The sequence below is a fragment of the Mastigoproctus giganteus genome, chromosome 2, assembly GCF_048544385.1.
Source record: "Mastigoproctus giganteus isolate SK-2022 chromosome 2, ASM4854438v1, whole genome shotgun sequence".
In the NCBI taxonomy this organism is placed as follows: domain Eukaryota; kingdom Metazoa; phylum Arthropoda; class Arachnida; order Uropygi; family Thelyphonidae; genus Mastigoproctus; species Mastigoproctus giganteus.
The window spans coordinates 156,498,056-156,516,079 of NC_143576.1; the positions used below are offsets into that span (position 1 = coordinate 156,498,056).

The 18,024-nt window shown below is 35.2% G+C and overlaps 1 protein-coding gene across 1 annotated transcript in view; it reads right to left on the bottom strand.

Annotated features, from left to right (window-relative positions):
• Window positions 1–18,024, bottom strand: part of LOC150089683 (glycerol-3-phosphate acyltransferase 1, mitochondrial-like) — a 226,456-nt gene that overhangs the window by 189,030 nt on the left and 19,402 nt on the right. Inside the window, exons 2-3 of the mRNA XM_090368730.1 lie at window positions 6,815–7,040; window positions 361–474 (exon numbers count right to left, since the gene is read on the bottom strand). Of these exons, the coding sequence (XP_090224856.1) occupies window positions 361–474; window positions 6,815–7,033 (333 nt within the window). The 5' untranslated portion in view covers window positions 7,034–7,040. The remainder of the gene's footprint in view (window positions 1–360; window positions 475–6,814; window positions 7,041–18,024) is intronic.

The window sequence follows — 18,024 nt, forward strand, 5'->3', positions numbered from 1 at the left end:
ATTCTCAATTATTTTAACTTAACCAAATCTTCAATATTACTTAACTCAGCAGGATAATGAAAAAAAAATTTTATGCAAAAATTGCGCAATTTGAAAAGAGATTTCAGAATACTATTTAAAATTTAATATCAGTACTATTTAAAATTTCGAGCAATAAATTTGTATCTCATTAGAAAGAATCTGGAGGTCTTCCTATTGACAAAGATTTTATGTATGACTGAGAAACTAAAAACAACATTACAAGCCTGTTACAACAGGGTGCAAAAACTTATGTGACACCTACACACAAGATATAAAATCTTGTAACTTGCTTATTTAGTATACAAAATAGGTTACAGCATATAAAATCTAGGTACTTACCCTACTGGAACCAGCACACCTAGGGCATGCACCTCCCATATAAGGTCGTAATAAGTAGTTTTCTGGCATGGCAGAAGGGGCTGTTTTGAACTGTGCAAGCCCATGCCACCTGGGCTATGTAAAACCAAAAAAAAAAACTTAAATTAAGTAAATCCATATAAACAAACATTTATATTTCTTTATAAGATGAAAAATTTGGATGAATAATGAATATACCAGAAAATATATATAAAAAGGAAAAAAATTCATTTTCACTAGGCTGAAGACTTAATTTGCTGTGGCAAATTAAGTCTTCAGCCTAGTGAAATTATGTGGCAAAGCATAGGCAACATACCAAAGCATTCCACAATCATCACATGTAAAGCACGGCAGAATTTCAGTTGCTAAGTGAACAAAAGGTAATTTTTTATCTGGAAATTGTGAATAAAAAATCAGCAACATAATGAGTATGGGTGATACACAAAGAAAAAGAATGATATCAAATAAAGACAAGGACAACCTACTCAGGAACATCTGCTACTGTGAGTTCCAAAGTATGCTGTTGACTGCTACTGAGCAAAATTGTGAATTCCAAAATACAATCTTTTGAAATTTACTGCCAATGTGTGTCATTGTCATTATTTGATCTCATTATGCAATAGTAAAACATCTGTATTTATGGCATGATGTTAGGAGTAGAACTGTGAGGTAGAGATTTGGGCAGGACTATGTGTGGTAGATGGATATAATAACACATAAGAGCAATGGAGTAGTATTAAATTTAGCATTCTGTTATGTTATTTCATGCACATGTAACTGCAATGTATTTTACAAAACTATCACTTCAGTAAGGTTTTTAATTTTTATATGGTTATTGTCATCTTATTTTATTTCGCATGGACTGCATTACAAAAATTTCAAAAAGGAATGAGTTTATATAGTCACTTTAGTTTTCTTATATTTATTTATATATTTTTTCATATAAAAAAGCATTAAAAAAACCAAATGGGCAAAAATATGCACCCTATCTACATTGCCTAAAAACTGGAAAAGTCAATGAACTTTGTGAACTATTAATATGGAACAATTAAAAATATAATTATTTCTTATCTAAGTCCCACTCCATTAATTTTTTTTTTAGATTTTTAAATATCTTTCTACCCCGAAGTTTGTGAGGGAGGGAAAAAAACCTATGGTAAAAGGTGATGAAAGTACATTCATCACCTTTATCCTAGTTGTCATTTGTTATCATTAAGGTGTTACAAGCCTGGCCACAATCCTATCCTTCTAAGTTTTGTGGAATGAACCTCTTTTAAAAAGCCATTCTGGTGTCCCACAAAATAAAATTTATGGGAAATCTAATCATCCTCATTTCTTGAAATGATATGATCATATAATGTCAGGAATTTATCAAAAGGAAAATTTAGCATGCTGACTCAGTATCTCAATTATTTGCCAGCAGATTATTTGCAGAAATTTGAAAACTCAAAATATGTTTTCACATTATGTGAGAATATATAGCGAAAGAATCTTTATTCCAACATTTGATTGTAACTGGTCACATGCTTTAACATGTGAGAATAACATCTCATGTTAAAGCAATATAGTTTCTGAGATATTATTTTACACGTTTTGCATTTGACTTAATTTTATGCCTTTGAACTCTAATTTTTTGGCAGGTCAACCATAAAATACTTGAGCCTACTACCACTTTAAAACTTAGAAATGCTACAAAAAAGGAGTATTTTTAATTTAAAGGAGTGAGTTCAAAGGCTTTTATGAATTTGATTAAAACAAACAAATATTAAACCCTATGCACAACTAAAGCTTAAATAAAAATCAACTATTTCATATGATTATGAAATATATTTTTTGTACAACAATGACTTGGAATATGCTTTTGTTTTGAATAAATTTTATATAAAACTAATAAACATCCTGTAATGTGCTTAAGTAATAATAAATGAACTATATGATTTGTACTATTATTTCTTTTTGATATCAGGAGGATGAGGGAAGGAAATCTTTGATGATCTTTAATAGGCAGGTTTTGGATACTACCCACAGTTCAAAATTCCACATTAATTAAACTCATATTTTCAGTAGCACAAGAACAGTAATTTCAATGTGCCCTTTTGCATTTCTATGCACAGGTCTATAGCCACAAGTATTCAAGACTACTTAGAGCCATTTGCAGGAGGAGGGGAAAAAACCTGAATAATTTGCAAAGAAAACAATTCAGAATAACTAAGTGAAATATACTTTAGCAAACAGTTTGACAATATTACCAAAGTAATAATTTGAAAACAATTAAGTAAAATACATTTATTAAATTCTCAAGTCAATATTGCATTAACCAGCAGTGGGAATAAGTAATTACTTCATGTGCCTTATTATTTGACTTTTTTAGTATGGTAAGAATATTATCCTGTGTAATTTTCCTTTCAGAAAATTACACAGGATAAACATTTCCTTAATTACTGATATATTAATTATCAATTTACTTATATTGATAGTCAAGTATAGAGTATCCTAGTCAACAATAGCCAATATATACAGTTGCTATCATCATGGCTTATGAATCAACTAATGATGATATCACAAAGAAGTTAACATAATAGGTCAGTGAATTTAGCTAGGTGGCAAACAGAAATAAGTTCATTTCTGGACCCCATGTGGAAGTGTGTTCAAAGTCTATCTGCATATTGTGCAGGCAGTGAAAACTCAAAACAACTCATGGGTGGAGGATCCAATTCCTTCCACCTGAGATCAACTAACTACAGCTTCTAGTGACGAGACCTTAACCCATGAGTGTCAAAAAAAGCCAGAAAACTTTGCCAAGAAATGTCATTTGCTGCAACTGCATTTCATATTCTGAGCTGCAATAAAAAGCTACCGAATGAACAAGGATGTGCTGCCAATATGGGACTGACTAAGCTGGATAAGTTATGGGCTCAATTCTTAACACCATGGTAGGATGAAGCAAATCCAGATCAAGATGATCAGAAAGACCGATTTGTACTATCACAGTGACCTGTATACCGATTGGGTATAACAATTTTGAATGATGATGAATCTGTTAATAATAAATTCTAGACATGAGCAAATGTTCATCACTATCGCAGCCAAACTATAAAACATTTTTGCAGGTAGCATCGTTTCTAGGGCTGACTTTGAAAAAAATTTATTGCATTATTTGGCTAGTTATAGAATATAATAAGCAGTCCTAAAATTATGATTAATGTTAACAAAAAAAAAAAAAGTGACCAAATTAACTCCGATTAAGCCATCCTCAAAATGGTCAGGTAACGTATGCAATAAATTACATTTAAGGCACATTTCAGTTTAACCATTCTATACTGTACTCAAGGAGTGTTTAACAAATTTCAAAACATGTTATAGTAATAAGTAGTAAGAGTAGTGGCATGTGATGCAAGAGAGCAAGTGTATGCAGCATCAGCCAAAAAAAAAAAAAAAAAAAAAAAACACACCATTCCCGCCAAATGCCTGTCCAGTTCCTCCTTAAATTTATTTAACCTATCAACTTCCACAATGACAGATGGAAGTTTGTTCCAGAAATTAACCACCCGCTGGCTAAAGGCAAATTTCCGCACATCTATTCTACATCTGTATTTTCTTAATTTGATTTATGCCCCCTTAGGTTTGTAATCTGAACAAGTGGAAGGATCCCATCAGAATTCAGCGTGCTCAACCCATTCAAGGCCTTATACACCTCAATCAGATCACCACGCAGTTGCCTAGTCTCCAGCCACTGCAATTTGCAGAACTTAAGCTTCTCTTGGTAAGAGGATCCCTTCATTCCCCTCACAAATCTTGTTGCCCTTCTCTGTACACGTTCAAGCAAATCTACATGCTTCCTAAAATTAAGCCTCCAGACCTGTACGCAGTACTCAAGGCGTGGCCTGACGATTGCCTTATACAGAGGGACAATCACCTCCTTTTCCCTGCTAGCAAAATTCCTATATATCATTGACAAAACCCCATGACCTGCCCTGGTAGCCTGTCTGCATTGCTCAGAAAACTTCATGTCGGACTGCACAATTACTTCCAGGTCTTTTTCATTTTCTACCACCTTAAGTGTAGTACCACACAGTTGGTATGTTTCTTTGGGGTTACTTCTACCCATATGCAGTACTTTGCATTTGTCAAGGTTAAACTTCAGTTGCCACTTCTTAGCCCATCTGCCCAAATTATCTAGATTCTGTTGCAGTAGCACACTGCCATTACTGCCATTAAGAACCCTGCCAACCTTTGTATCATCTACAAACTTCGACACTACGCCTGATATACCTTCATCAATATCATTGATAAATATACAAAACAACAGAGGACCCAACACCGAACCCTGTGGGACTCCACTAATAACATTAGTCCACGAAGAGCAGCACCCATTAATTACCACCCTCTGTCTTCTCCCACTTGACCACCCTTTTATCCATTGTAGCAACTTACCCTTAATACCATTCTGCTCTAATTTGTACAATAGTCTTCCATGCGCAACAGTGTCAAAAGCTTTCCTGAAATCCAAATATATGATATCAAAATTATTTTTTGCATCCAGTTCCTTTGTAACCACATCATAATATCCTATCAAATCTGTCAGACAAGGCTTTCCCTTAACAAACCCATGCTGTGTCTGAATTATTGCTGCAGTCTTGTCTAGATGATCCTGCAATGCATCTTTAACCAGCGACTCCATTATTTTACCCGGAACAGAAGTTAAACTAACTGGTCTGTAGTTACTCGTGTCACCCTTCGATCTCCCTTTGTGAATTGGGGATACATTTGCACATCTCCAGTCCGTGGGGACCCCCCTGAGTCCAAGGGTGCTCTCATAATTATGGCTAAGGGTTTGCTTAGTTGCTTTGCCGCCTCCTTTAATATAACTGGATAGATCCCCATCCACCCCAGGTGCCTTTCTTATGTTTAACTTCAACAATTTGTCCTCCACTTTGCTCTCAGTTATTACAAAATCATTAAGCGCCCTGCTACAATTTGATAACCTTCTGCCATATTCAAACCTTAATAACTCCTCATGTGCGAATGTAGATGCAAAATACTCATTCAGTTTGTTTGCTATCTGAGCAGGATCATCAATAGTCAAACCATCGATGTCAAGTGGACCAATTAGATTCATCCCCTTCCTTTTAGAGTTTATATAAGTAAAGAAATCCTTGCTGTTTTTCTTAGCATCTTTTGCCAAAGATTTCTCGTAATCTACCTTCGCCTGCCTAACCTCCTTTGTGACCTGATTACAGACTAGCTTATATCTGCCATAGGCTTCTGAGTCGCTTGATAATTTATATACATCCCATGCATTTTTCTTCTCTGTCACGAGTCTCATTAGTTCATTTGATAACCATTTAAATGTAAGATATGATTTATATAGCAATTCTTTGAGGAGGTCTGGTGCATGTAGCACATGGAATTAAACCTATCAACAGGGCAGTTGGTACAAAGATTCGGAATATTCTAAATAGGACCTGAAATTATGAAAAGTATTGGAACTGCTACCAAAAATTATTATAATGTTTCTTTTTGGGGGGGGTGAGAATAGAGGCCAGGGAATTAGATCTAAAATGTCCCCAGGACCAATGCCTAAAACACTCACTTTTAAATATACAGATTTCAGGGAGTGTAGAGACTAAGAAATAGACTGATCCTAAAAGCTTACATGGAACGAATGAAACAAATGCTAAAAGATTTGGTGTTGATCCAACTTTTCTTTCTCAAGTAATGCTTGACATCTATAACTAAAAGAGATGTATCTATATGTGGGAATGAAAGGAGGATGATGTCAAATCGAAACTGATCCTAAAAACTTCCAAGGAACTAAAACTTTGGCATTAAACTGACTTTTCCTTATAGGATAATATCCAAAGCATCTGAAACATATTTTCTAGACATATCTTCTATTAAACATATTTCTATTAAAAGCACACTAAAAAATGAAAAACACAAATAAAAACACATTTCTATTAATCCAATTTTAATGAAATTTGGGATGGTTCAACAAACTTTCTAAAAGACAGAAAATTTTACGAAAACCCATCCAGTGGGAGTAAAGAAATAAGGTGCTTTACACACATGTGAATATGCCTAAAAACCTCAGCTACATTCTTCATACTGAAAAACTTACCATACCACCACAACTATCTCTAATTAATTATTTTAGAATAATCCAATAAATATCCACTTTAATTTATCATTATTTACAATCAAGTACAACTTCCACTGCTACATATACATATCAATATGTTATTCTTTATTAACAATTCATTCTTAAATTAATTATTGTGCTAATTTCTTATATTACTTTCTTTTTTTTTTTTTTTAATTTCCCAGACCGAACTAAATGTGGTTCTGAGATTTATCTTCCCATTATTATGAGAAGATAAATGCTTAATTAATCAGTATTTTATGATATACTTTTTAAGATATCAGAAGAACATACCAATTCAATTGATGGGATCTTGGATTTCTCTCTTTTATGAAGACCCAAATGCTGATAACCTTCACTTCCTGTATTTCTAGAATATCCACTACCGCTATGATGTTTATTTGTTTTTCTATGATAAAAATGACTGCTGTGCTCAGATGAAGCAAGTCTGGGATTAGCTTTCAGTTCCCATTTTGAATAAATGCTTTGTAAATTTTGTAGAAGTTCCACCATTATAGTTCTATAAGAAGACCAAAATAAAAGTTTTGAATTTAGTGCCAGAATAAAAGATGTGTAAAAGTATAAAAGATAATGGAATACTTAATCAAATAAATACATTTTATATATCTATATCTAACTATTTATAGCATCTTACAAAACAGATCTATAATCCAATTCTAGATTTGCAGTGAGATGTATTTCATAGAAGAATAATAAGCACTGCTTAACCTACTTCATCAAATTAGTAAATATTAGAATTAAATTAGTAAAAACCCATTCACAAGTTTTAGTTTATGTGTTTTTCTATTTAACATTCTGTTCATACTCCAGAATGACCACATAGGCCACAGGAGTTTACATCTGATCATTTTATTATTTATATTATTACTGCTAAAGAAAATATTCTTTAGCAGTAATGTAGGTCAGAACCACAGTCAACTCAAATATGTATACTACTGCTCTTACACATATGCCACTTAGCTACATCACGCCTTTAAAAAAATGTTCTGTTTATATTCTGGCACAACTCCATAAGGCAGAGGAGTTTAGAGTAATCATTTTCACAATAACATCTTCATTAATCTATTTTGCCGTCATGCTCACTCAAACCACAGTCACTTCAACCACTTGTACTAATGTACTTCCACACTGATCACTGAGTTACATATTTGCACCAAGGTTTGGTGTACGATTTTACTGGCACATTAGCAGCAATGGCTATTATGTACCAAGACTCAAACCACAGTCACTTCAACCACTTGTACTAATGTACTTCCACACTGATCACTGAGTTACATATTTGCACCAAGGTTTGGTGTACGATTTTACTGGCACATTAGCAGCAATGGCTATTATGTACCAAGACGTAGCCGAGTGGTCAGGAGCGTGAGTGCAGTAGTACACACTCTTTGAGCGAACTGGGGTTCCCTTGACTGCTGAATACAATTAACATTTGTATTGATTTATTTATTGTAAACTCCACTGACATGGTGGTCATGCCAGAGTATAAACAAGAACATTTATAAAAGAACCTAAAGCATCAGTGTATTGTGTCATGCATGTATTCTATGGTCACTGTGTCTGTTTTGGTGGATAAAAAAAATCCCACGATTCCAGAAAGAAACCATGCAACCCTCGCCTGAGACCAACTAACTTGATCTCAAATATGGCACTCGCAAGGATAAAAGTTGCTAAGAACTATATTTAAGTTATGTTAAACTGAATTTTAATATTCCATCAGTATAATTTTGGCTTTTGACCTGCATCGATGATTGTGTTAGAACTACAAAAAAACTGTGATAAAAAAAATGAAAAAACAAATATTAAACAGTTATTTCAGGAAATATTCATATGAATAGTGTTCAGCATACATATTTTGAACACCACTTAAACTTGCATAATTTTTGCAGTTATTAAATACAATAATAAAAGTTGCTGTTCATAAGTACCAAACTCCAGATGAAACTAAATTCTACATACTGAGTGCAAGAAGTTTAATTACTATTCAAAATGACACTTGCTACTCAAATAACATCAGAGAGAAATGCTGCTTCAGGAAACTACAGCAGTTTCCAGTGGTGTATGTAATTATTTGCAAACCAAAATTATAGTTACTACAGGGCTGACTCAGGTAGCACACATAATCAGAAAAAGGCTTCTTTTTTTTTTTTTTTTAATTTTTAGTGAGACTGTGGTTTGCTTTTAAATGAATGACCACTTGGCTGCATCAGAATATAAAATAAATTATCTGTTTAATACTCCAGGATAGACATAAAAGGTCACAGGAATTTACAAAATAAATACAAGAGGATCACCATTATTAACAGTCACATGAGCTCAAACCCAGCCAACTGAAATGCGTGCACTACTGTACCTTCACATTTCACCACACTATGTCAGGCCATCAAAGTATTTGTGGGTTTTTGGCACAAGGGCCACACTGTGCCTGTTCATGATTTACTTATGACTAAATCATCCATATCATCCATAAGACAGGGAGTGGTAATCAATGGACACTGCTCATCATGGACTAATGTTATTAGTGGAGTCCCTCGGGGTTCAGTGTTGGGTCCATTATTATTTTCTGTATTTATAAATGATATTGATGATGGTATATCAAGCTTAATGTCCAAGTTTGCAGACAATACAAAGGTTGGCAGGGTTGTCAAGGACACTACTGACACTATGCTGCTGCAACAGAATCTGGAAAGGTTGAGCAGATGGGCTGAGAGGTGGCAAATGAAGTTTAACATTGACAAATGTAAAGTACTACATATGGGAAACAGCAACCCCAGAGCAACATATGAACTCTGTGATACTACACTGACAGTGGTAGAGAATGAAAAGGACCTGGGGGTAATTGTGCAGGCAGATATGAAGTTCTCTGAGCAGTGCAGATGGGCTGCAAGAGTAGCTCATGGTGTCTTGTCAATGATATACAGGAATTTTTTTAGGAGGGATAAAGAGGTGATTATTCCCTTGTATAAGGCAATGGTCAGGCCACACCTTGAGTACTGTATACAGGTCTGGAGGCCTCATTTCAAGAAGGATATAGAGCTGCTGGAACGAGTATAGAGAAGGGCAACAAGATTAGTGAATGGAACAAAGGGGTACTCTTACGAAGAAAGGCTTAAGTTTTGCAAATTACAGTGTCTGGAGACTAGGTACCAGAGAGGTGATCTGATAGAGGTGTACAAAGCCTTGAATGGTTTGAGCATGCTCAATGCTGATGGGATTCTTCCTCTTGCTCAGAAAAATCACCTGAGAGGGCATAAATTCAAATTGAGGAAAGACAGATGTAGGATAGACGTGCGGAAATTTGCCTTTAGCCAGCGGGTAGTTGGTTGGTGGAACAATCTTCCATCCCTTGTCGTGGAAGTTGATAGCCTAAATAAATTTAAGACTCGGCTGGACAGGTATTTCCAATGATATTTCCAATGAACAGAGGGGTGAAGTGGAAGTGGTTTTTTTTTTTTTTTTTTTTTTGGCTGATGCTGCATAAGCTTGCTTTCTTGCATCATATGCCTCTACTAATGCTAATTATGAAGATCACAGATGATTATATAAATTTATGCATCTCAAACAGTGAAACAGTTCTTCAAACTCTGCTTGATTGCCAAGAAGGTTTGATAAAGTTGCCGATTCCTGCAAGTTGGGCTGGATTTTGCGATACTTGTCTGTTTCAGATATGTCTGATTGTTAGCAGGAATTGGCAGAAAGAATGCTGAGGAGGGTTCTCTCCCATAAGAAATGGCATTTAATGTACAAAATGTTGCACTGAGAGAGAGAGAGAGAGAGATGTCAACATTTGTCACGTTCTTTTGTTTCCAATCAAATACAAGTAAGCTGTACAATATTAGTGATGACTGATACCTTTTTTTTAATAATTTGTTAAATACTTACATAAAATTTGATTATAAATTTAGTATAAGCTGATGCTGTTCTTATGTTACATTTAAATTGGAACAAGCCATCTGCCAGAATTTCAGCCAAGGTGGTTTTACCCTATATGTTGGGAAAAATTTACAAGCATTTATGGTGAGACAAGCTGGCAACTGGCTTGCTCTGAGGTACATGCATAATACTCCAAGAGCCCACCTTTCAGTTAACTTTTAGAGATGGAGGACACTGCACTCTTCTGTATTGGTTTTTTTGGTGTGCTGGCAGGAAGTGTTTTAATTCAACAAAATTCTGTAGACCAAGTTAAATGTCGGAAAAGATGGACTATGAGACGTTTTCTTCCGAAACGATGTTCAGATAGTACTCGTGCATCTCTAATGGATGATCTAAGATTACAAAGAAGCTGAAAATTTTGTTAGAATGTCCTTCAGTTGTGCTTTTGTGAGAATTTCATAGTGGATCCAAGGATAGTTAAATACTGATAGGATTAGTAATGCATGTGCAGAGACCATCCCTAACATCACCAGCTTGGCATTTACAAGCTAAAAATATACACCCATCACAACAAGCCAGGTCTGTCTTGTCAATCTGGCTCCAATGTGCTGGCCAACATTATTTTCATTTTTGAGGTCTGTTTACATTGTGGCCCACCTTGTTGGCCAACATGTCAGCTGGCATGTTGCACCTATCACGAATGTAGCTTTACATTAACAATCTTAGTCCAAGGCAAGTATAGCACTGTCTACCTGCATTTTGCTTAATTGAAAGTGATTTGTTTCATCTAATCACACAAAGTGTGGGATTGAATGCAGATCGAAACCTGTGTTTCACAACACTAGATACTAAAAAAAGTAAGAGATTACCTCAATCTTTTTCGTGGAATGCTTCCAGTCAATTCTCTCCAAATGTAACAAATAAAATAAGATAAAAAAACGAATTAATGAATTCCCTCACTCATAGAGATAAGACCAAATTCAACACGCAACGGAATCAAAAGTCCCAACCCGACCCCGAAACACATCAAACCACCGCAGCAAGACCATGAGTGTGAGAAGACATTGTGTCAGAATAAATAATTAAAATCACAATTAAAAAGTTAAAATCACAATTAAAATTTGGATGAACACTCAAAATAAACAAAATGCACAGCTGTTTCCCTTCCTACTAGATACACAAATACATCACAGCATTTCACAAACATAATGTATATCAACTTTTCAATATCTAATACAGAGAAAGAGAAAATTGCTTAAACATTCTATATCTTTTGAAGGTTTATGTCCAGAAATAGAAAAAAAATATATCTCCAAGTTTATGTTAGCAACATTTTATATACTACATAAGTTACATTGAATTCTCCTAAACAGTAAATGGCATAAAGCTGCAATTACTGAGTTTTAACTTATAACATTGTGAAAATGAAATTACCATCACACATGAACAGAAAAAAAAATTCCTGTTCTTTTAGAAACCTGGCCATCCACAGTTGTTACCGCACATGCTTTTGTGATACATGTGTATGTATCTATAAATAGCAACATTTTATCAGTATCAACAAGATCATAAATGGCTTGTGAACTTTAATCTAGACAGGTATCGTTAATTATACTATCAGAAAGAAATAACCATACTTTGTACTTTGACATTACAACACATGGAAACTCCTTACTAGAGCACTTAGCAGCTCTGCATTTGATACAGAACTGCTCATATTTTGAGAGAGAGAGACAGCCACTCTCTTTTCAGCTTTCTTTTGTGATAAACCATCTAACAGTGGGCACAAGTCTCTACAAGTTTGTTAAACAGTTCTAGTAGGAATTCCTGACAGGCATTTTAAAAGCATAATGAAAAATATTTGTAACAAGGCAAGCATAAAGCCAATAAAAGCTTGAAATAAATATAAAGGTGTAATGAAACAGTGCAAACAAAGGTAATTTTATTCATAAAGCTCCATCCAAAAATATTAAGCAATTCAGAACATAAGTCATCAAGCCTGGTTCTAACATGCTTGGTACTGTTCAACTGCATGAAAATTTGTCATTTGCTAAGTTTCTAAAAACAAGCAAATGTTCACTGTTTTGACGAGTTAATAAAATATCATATTTTTAATAGTGAAGTATGTATGTAACATAGCCAATTCGTATTATGAAATGGACAGAGTTCAACTATGCTCTGGTCCATTCTGAGTGCTCAGGAACTGATTAGGAAAAATGAAAAATTTAAATGATTAGAATCAATATTTTAATTCTTTTATTTAAGAAAAATAAAAAATATAAAAATAAAACAGTTAGTAAAATATTACTAAAGTACAGGGTTGTTAAAATTAAAGTATCCCTATGTAGAGGGCTCTGAAGTGAGTTCTAAGGCTCGTACTGAAGAGAAATTTGGATAACAGGTACAATAAAGAATGTGCTCGCCATTTATTGGAAAAAAAAAAAAAATAAGTTACAAAATTTGACAGTGTATGGCACATAACTATCATAGTTATGATTATGCAAATAACTTACGTTATTTGCATAATCATAAGTTATTGCCACAGCGCCACTACTCAGCTCTACTGTACTGTATAAAAGGAAAGCAGTCAATTCAAAATCATATAGTAGATGTTTGCCTGCACTACAGCAGCAATGCCAACAACGGTGCAGGAAAAGGCACTATTAGTGAAGCTGTACTATCAGAACAGCAACAATGCAGCTATGGCTATCAGAGAATTCCAGCTTCAAAAGCACATAAGGCGTGGACCTATGACTGTCTGTGCTGTCCGCAAAATGATTGTGAAATCTGAAGCGACAGGACATCTTGGTGTTCAACCAGGTAGAGGTCGAAAACGAGTGGACTCCTCTCGTATTGAAGATGTAGCTATGGCCATTGTGGATTTATCAAGTCAATCTCCATGTGGTAGCACAAGTGTGCCAGCTATTTCTCATGAAGTGGACATGCCGTATTCCACTGTAAGGCTAGTAATGCATCAGGTGTTGCGGTACTATCCTTACAAGATGCACATGCTACAGCAGCTAAAGCATGGTGATACAGATATTAGTTTCACATACGCACTTAAGTTTCTGGCATGAACGACAGTGGATATCAATTGGCCATGGAACATCCTTTTGAGTGATGAAGCCCACTTCTGCTTAAATGGACAAGTGAATACGCACAACTGTCGCATTTGGGCAACAGAAAACCCTTGAGTTATCCAAGAGGTCCCGTTGTATCCTCCAAAAGTGACAGTGTGGTGTGGATTTATGGCCACATTCATGATTGGGCCATATTTTTTTGAACAGTAACACCTACTAGACCCCACACCTGTTCCATCACTGGACAGCGATATTATGAAATGTTGGCAAATTTCACAATACCAAACCTGCAACAACATGGGTGCCTTCAGGATACCATATTTGTGCAAGATGATGTGCCACCCCACATCCACCGTTGTGTCCAAAGATTGCTAAGGCAACACTTTACAGACGAACAGGTCATCAGCCTTTGTTTCTAGACATCTTGACCACCTCAATCACCAGACTTCACCCCATGCGATCTCTAGTTGTGGGGTTTTTTGAAGAACCACGTGTATTGGAAAGGATGTCAAACCGGCAGATTTGAAGGACAGCATTAGACGTCATGTGTTGGCTATTCCAGTTGACATGTTACGTTCTGCTGTAGAAAATGCTGTTCTTTGAATGGAAACTGTTGTTGACAAAAATGGAGGACACATTAAACAATTGTAGTGCTGTTCAAGTGATTTGTATTGCCACAGCATCATATAATGACAAATTTTGTAACTAATTTTTTTTCCCCCCTGTAAGATCTGAAAATCTTACAAAAATAAAATATTTTTTTTTGACTTCTGAAGTTAGTTTTCCTTTTTGGATTCTTGCCGTTGGGAGAAATGGTAATAGCGTCAGTTTCAATAAACAAGAATTATCCAGTAAGGATTGTAAAAATTAAAAGGTAGGAGGAACGAAAAACAGAAAAATTAGCTTTACATCCGTCAAAACAGACAACTGACGGAAAATACTATGGCAAGCCCAGCGGGAGGTTCGGTGCAACAAACAACTTAAAGTTTATGGGGGTCATGCACCGGAAACGCATACGGCAAAACGCACACACAAGCCTCTAAAAATAGACGCGGTGGTCTCCAGTGACACATTTGTGGTTTGTCTGAAGTGCTTTTGAGACAAGCTGTGATGACACAGGAGGAGTTGTTTTGATACATTCGGCCTACATGAAAGAGCTCAACGGATGTCAACAGGTAGGAAATAAAAAAGGAGAGGGGTATTGTGAATCACGTGCTACAGGGCTGGCTGACCTACCAACGAATTAAAGAAGAAAAATGGAAAAAAGATAGAGGGGATTGGTAGAAGCCACTGTAGGAAGGCGTGACAAACTCGGAAGAAAAATTGTGGATGGAGACGGACAGAAAAAGAGTGGGTCAGTGTCAGTGAGTTGGGCAGTAAGATGAGAGTGGGAGAAGAAAAGAAAGGAATGAGTTTCTTTAGATAGAGTAGCCGGTGGAGAAAAGTGGCTAAGTTTTAATGTGTAGTCAGTATGAGGGGTAGATAAACTTTAAGTGAACAGTTAAGTTGTTGATCTAATAAGTTAGTGAGAGAGGCAGTCGAGTAAGTGGAAAGATGAAGTTGAGGTGCAGAAGTCAGTCAGACAGTCAGTCAAAAGTAGACTGAGTTTCGAAGTGAGAGATGAACGCATGCCATAGAAAAGAGGGAAAAATTTTCAAGATCCTTAAAGTAGATGAGAAGGAGTCAACTCCATTATGAAGGAACGAGATTGCCTGATATTCTGAGAGCAAGTACGCTGGAGCTGATGAAATCCGAAGCCGGACAAAAAGAGTACAGCCATTCTGATCAGATGAAATTAATGTGTCCTTAAGAAATAAAAAGGTACCCAAGAAGGAATCCAGTATCTTATGTCGAACTCCCCCAGTGATTGTGAGATGCGACCCAGATAGAAAGAATCCCCTACTCGCTTAGAGAAGGATGTACCGTGAAGTCTGCCAAGTTATGTAAGTAAGTGATTAGTTTGCTTAAGTACTCTCACCATCTCACCGACTATAGACACCTGATAACCAATTTATCAGAACTTTTGATTGAACACATATGTATAAGTAGTACTATATTGTAATGAATAAGTTAGTGAATGTTATGAACTGAAGGACATTACCCAGGGCAAGTCAATATATATATAAATAAATTTTGGAAGGGAATAGATAAAAAATTTTTGAAGTGATTGATACTTGTTAATATTTGGTAAAAAAAAAGTGAATGACTAAGTATGAATTTTGGAAGGGGATAGACGGATGTCAGTAACCCCCGAATGTGCAAGTAGTTAATTGTAGAAATTTGATAGTAATAATTACCTAGATTAGAGAAGGTTGTAGGCTATAATCTGTTAGAAAACAGAGTAATGATTTATACTGAAATTAAGAGTATCGGAGCTTTATCAATTTGGAGTAGGAATTGTTTTGTAATGAAAGGAGAATGTTAATAGATTCTTTTGAAAGTCAATTGAACTCAGGAGTAAGGAAATAGAAACATTTTGTTAGTTAAAAAGAGGAGATAGTTGATTATGATTTATGTAAAGGAAATAGCCCTCCTTGAGTGTACTCAATAGGCAAAATACCTTGCTCATATACATTCTGTTATAAGAAGATGAAATTAAATCTATTTGGTCATGAGTTTAATAAATTTCTTTTGTTTGATGTATCTATGTAAAAATGTCCAATAAACTGATATTTTTTTTTACAACATTTGTGTGTCTCTTTGTTGTTCTGTGTAAAGGCCTATCCAAAGGGAATTAAACACTTCAAGGAGATTTTCCCCTAGAACTTGGAATTTTCTGTAAAGAAATTGTCAGATTTGCAAGTGGGGATAAATATAAAAAAAAGGGGATATATACGAATATTATAAAATATAAATATAATATATAAATGTAAAAATATATATACAAAACCAACCCCCCACACCCCAATAAATGGCGAGCACATTCTTTATTGTACCTGTTGTCCAAATTTCTCTTCAGTATGAGCCTTAGAACTTGCTCCAGAGCCCTCTACACAGGGATACTTTAATTTTAACAACCGTGTACCTGAAAGAATTAAAATGCACTTTACATTTCGTGGCAGTATCTTGCCATGAAAGATTTGCTAGTATCCAATTGTTGAAATATGTTGGTTTTTTTATTCACATTTTTTTTTTTTTTTTTTTTATATTCAAAACTGGTTAGTTATAAGGTGATCAAAAATAATATTCCAGTATTAAAAACCTGAAATTTTTCTATCTTTCTAAATGTAGTCAACTTTCACTGCAATAGTTTCTGAAGCGATTCCTTTAGCTTTTGTGCAGAAACTGTCTGAGAACCTACCAGGTACCTCACTATCATGTTTGCAACTATTTCGGGTTTGAGTGAAGAGTAACATAGTACTGTACCAGACAAGTGCTTACACTATGTTTGTTTAATGTTTCAGATTACTTCCTTTCCCTCTTCCACTTAAAGTTCAATAAACATCTACCATCTCACCCTAGTTGTTTTTTTGAAAGATCTGTTTTTTTCAAGTAGTAAAGACGAACCTGATATTCTTTCAAAATGGCAACTATTCCATGGAAAGCATTAGCAGAGGCATATGATGCAAGAAAGCAAGCTTATACATCATCAGCCAAAAAAAAAAAAAAAAATTCCTAATTCACCCATCCATTCACTCTAAATGTGTCTAATTCTACCTTGAATTTATTTAAGCTGACAATTTCCACAACAACAGATGGAAGTTTGTTCCAGCAATCAACTACCCACTGACTAAAGACAAATTTCCACACATTATTCTACAACTGTCTTTCCTCAGTTTGAATTTATGCCCCCTCAGGTGAATAACCTGAGCTAGCATCAGCATTCAGCTTGCTCAGACCAATCAAGGCCTTATACATCTCAATCAGATCACCTTTCCAGGTGCCAAGTCTCCAGATGCTGCAATTTGCAGAACCTTTTTTTGTAAGAGCAACCCTTTGTTCCACTCACCAATCTTGTTGCCCTTCTCTTTACTCATTCAGGCAGCTCTACATCCTCCCCAAAATGAGGCCCGCAGACTGGTACGCAGTACTCAAGCAACATACTTAATTTCACAGGGGGTATCGAATTTGAAAAAAATCTGAAATGGAGGTAATTAATAGTAATGAATGTATATGTTTTTAATAATACTGTATATATATATATATCATCAGGAGAAATATATGCACAAAATGTACATTTGAAATTTTGCATATTTAACAGTCTTTTAAACTGGAAAATGGAACAGACTTTTTTTGTAATTTTCAGCAGAATTATTATGCATATAAGTAAAGCAATCCAATAAGATGACATATTAACACTGTTACAGCAGAATTTAAAAAAAAATGTTTTCCGATAATCAAAAAGAAAATGGGCACCTGTCAGAGCCCACTGCCATCATTACTGCAAATGGGGGCACCAGCACTGCCAGGTAAATTCAAAAATAATACCTATCAAAGTGATTTTTAATAGATATTTTAGTGCACAGGCTGGAAGGTTAACCCTGTGTTAATCACTCAGGGTTGATTAGACCACAACAATATTTCAGCAAT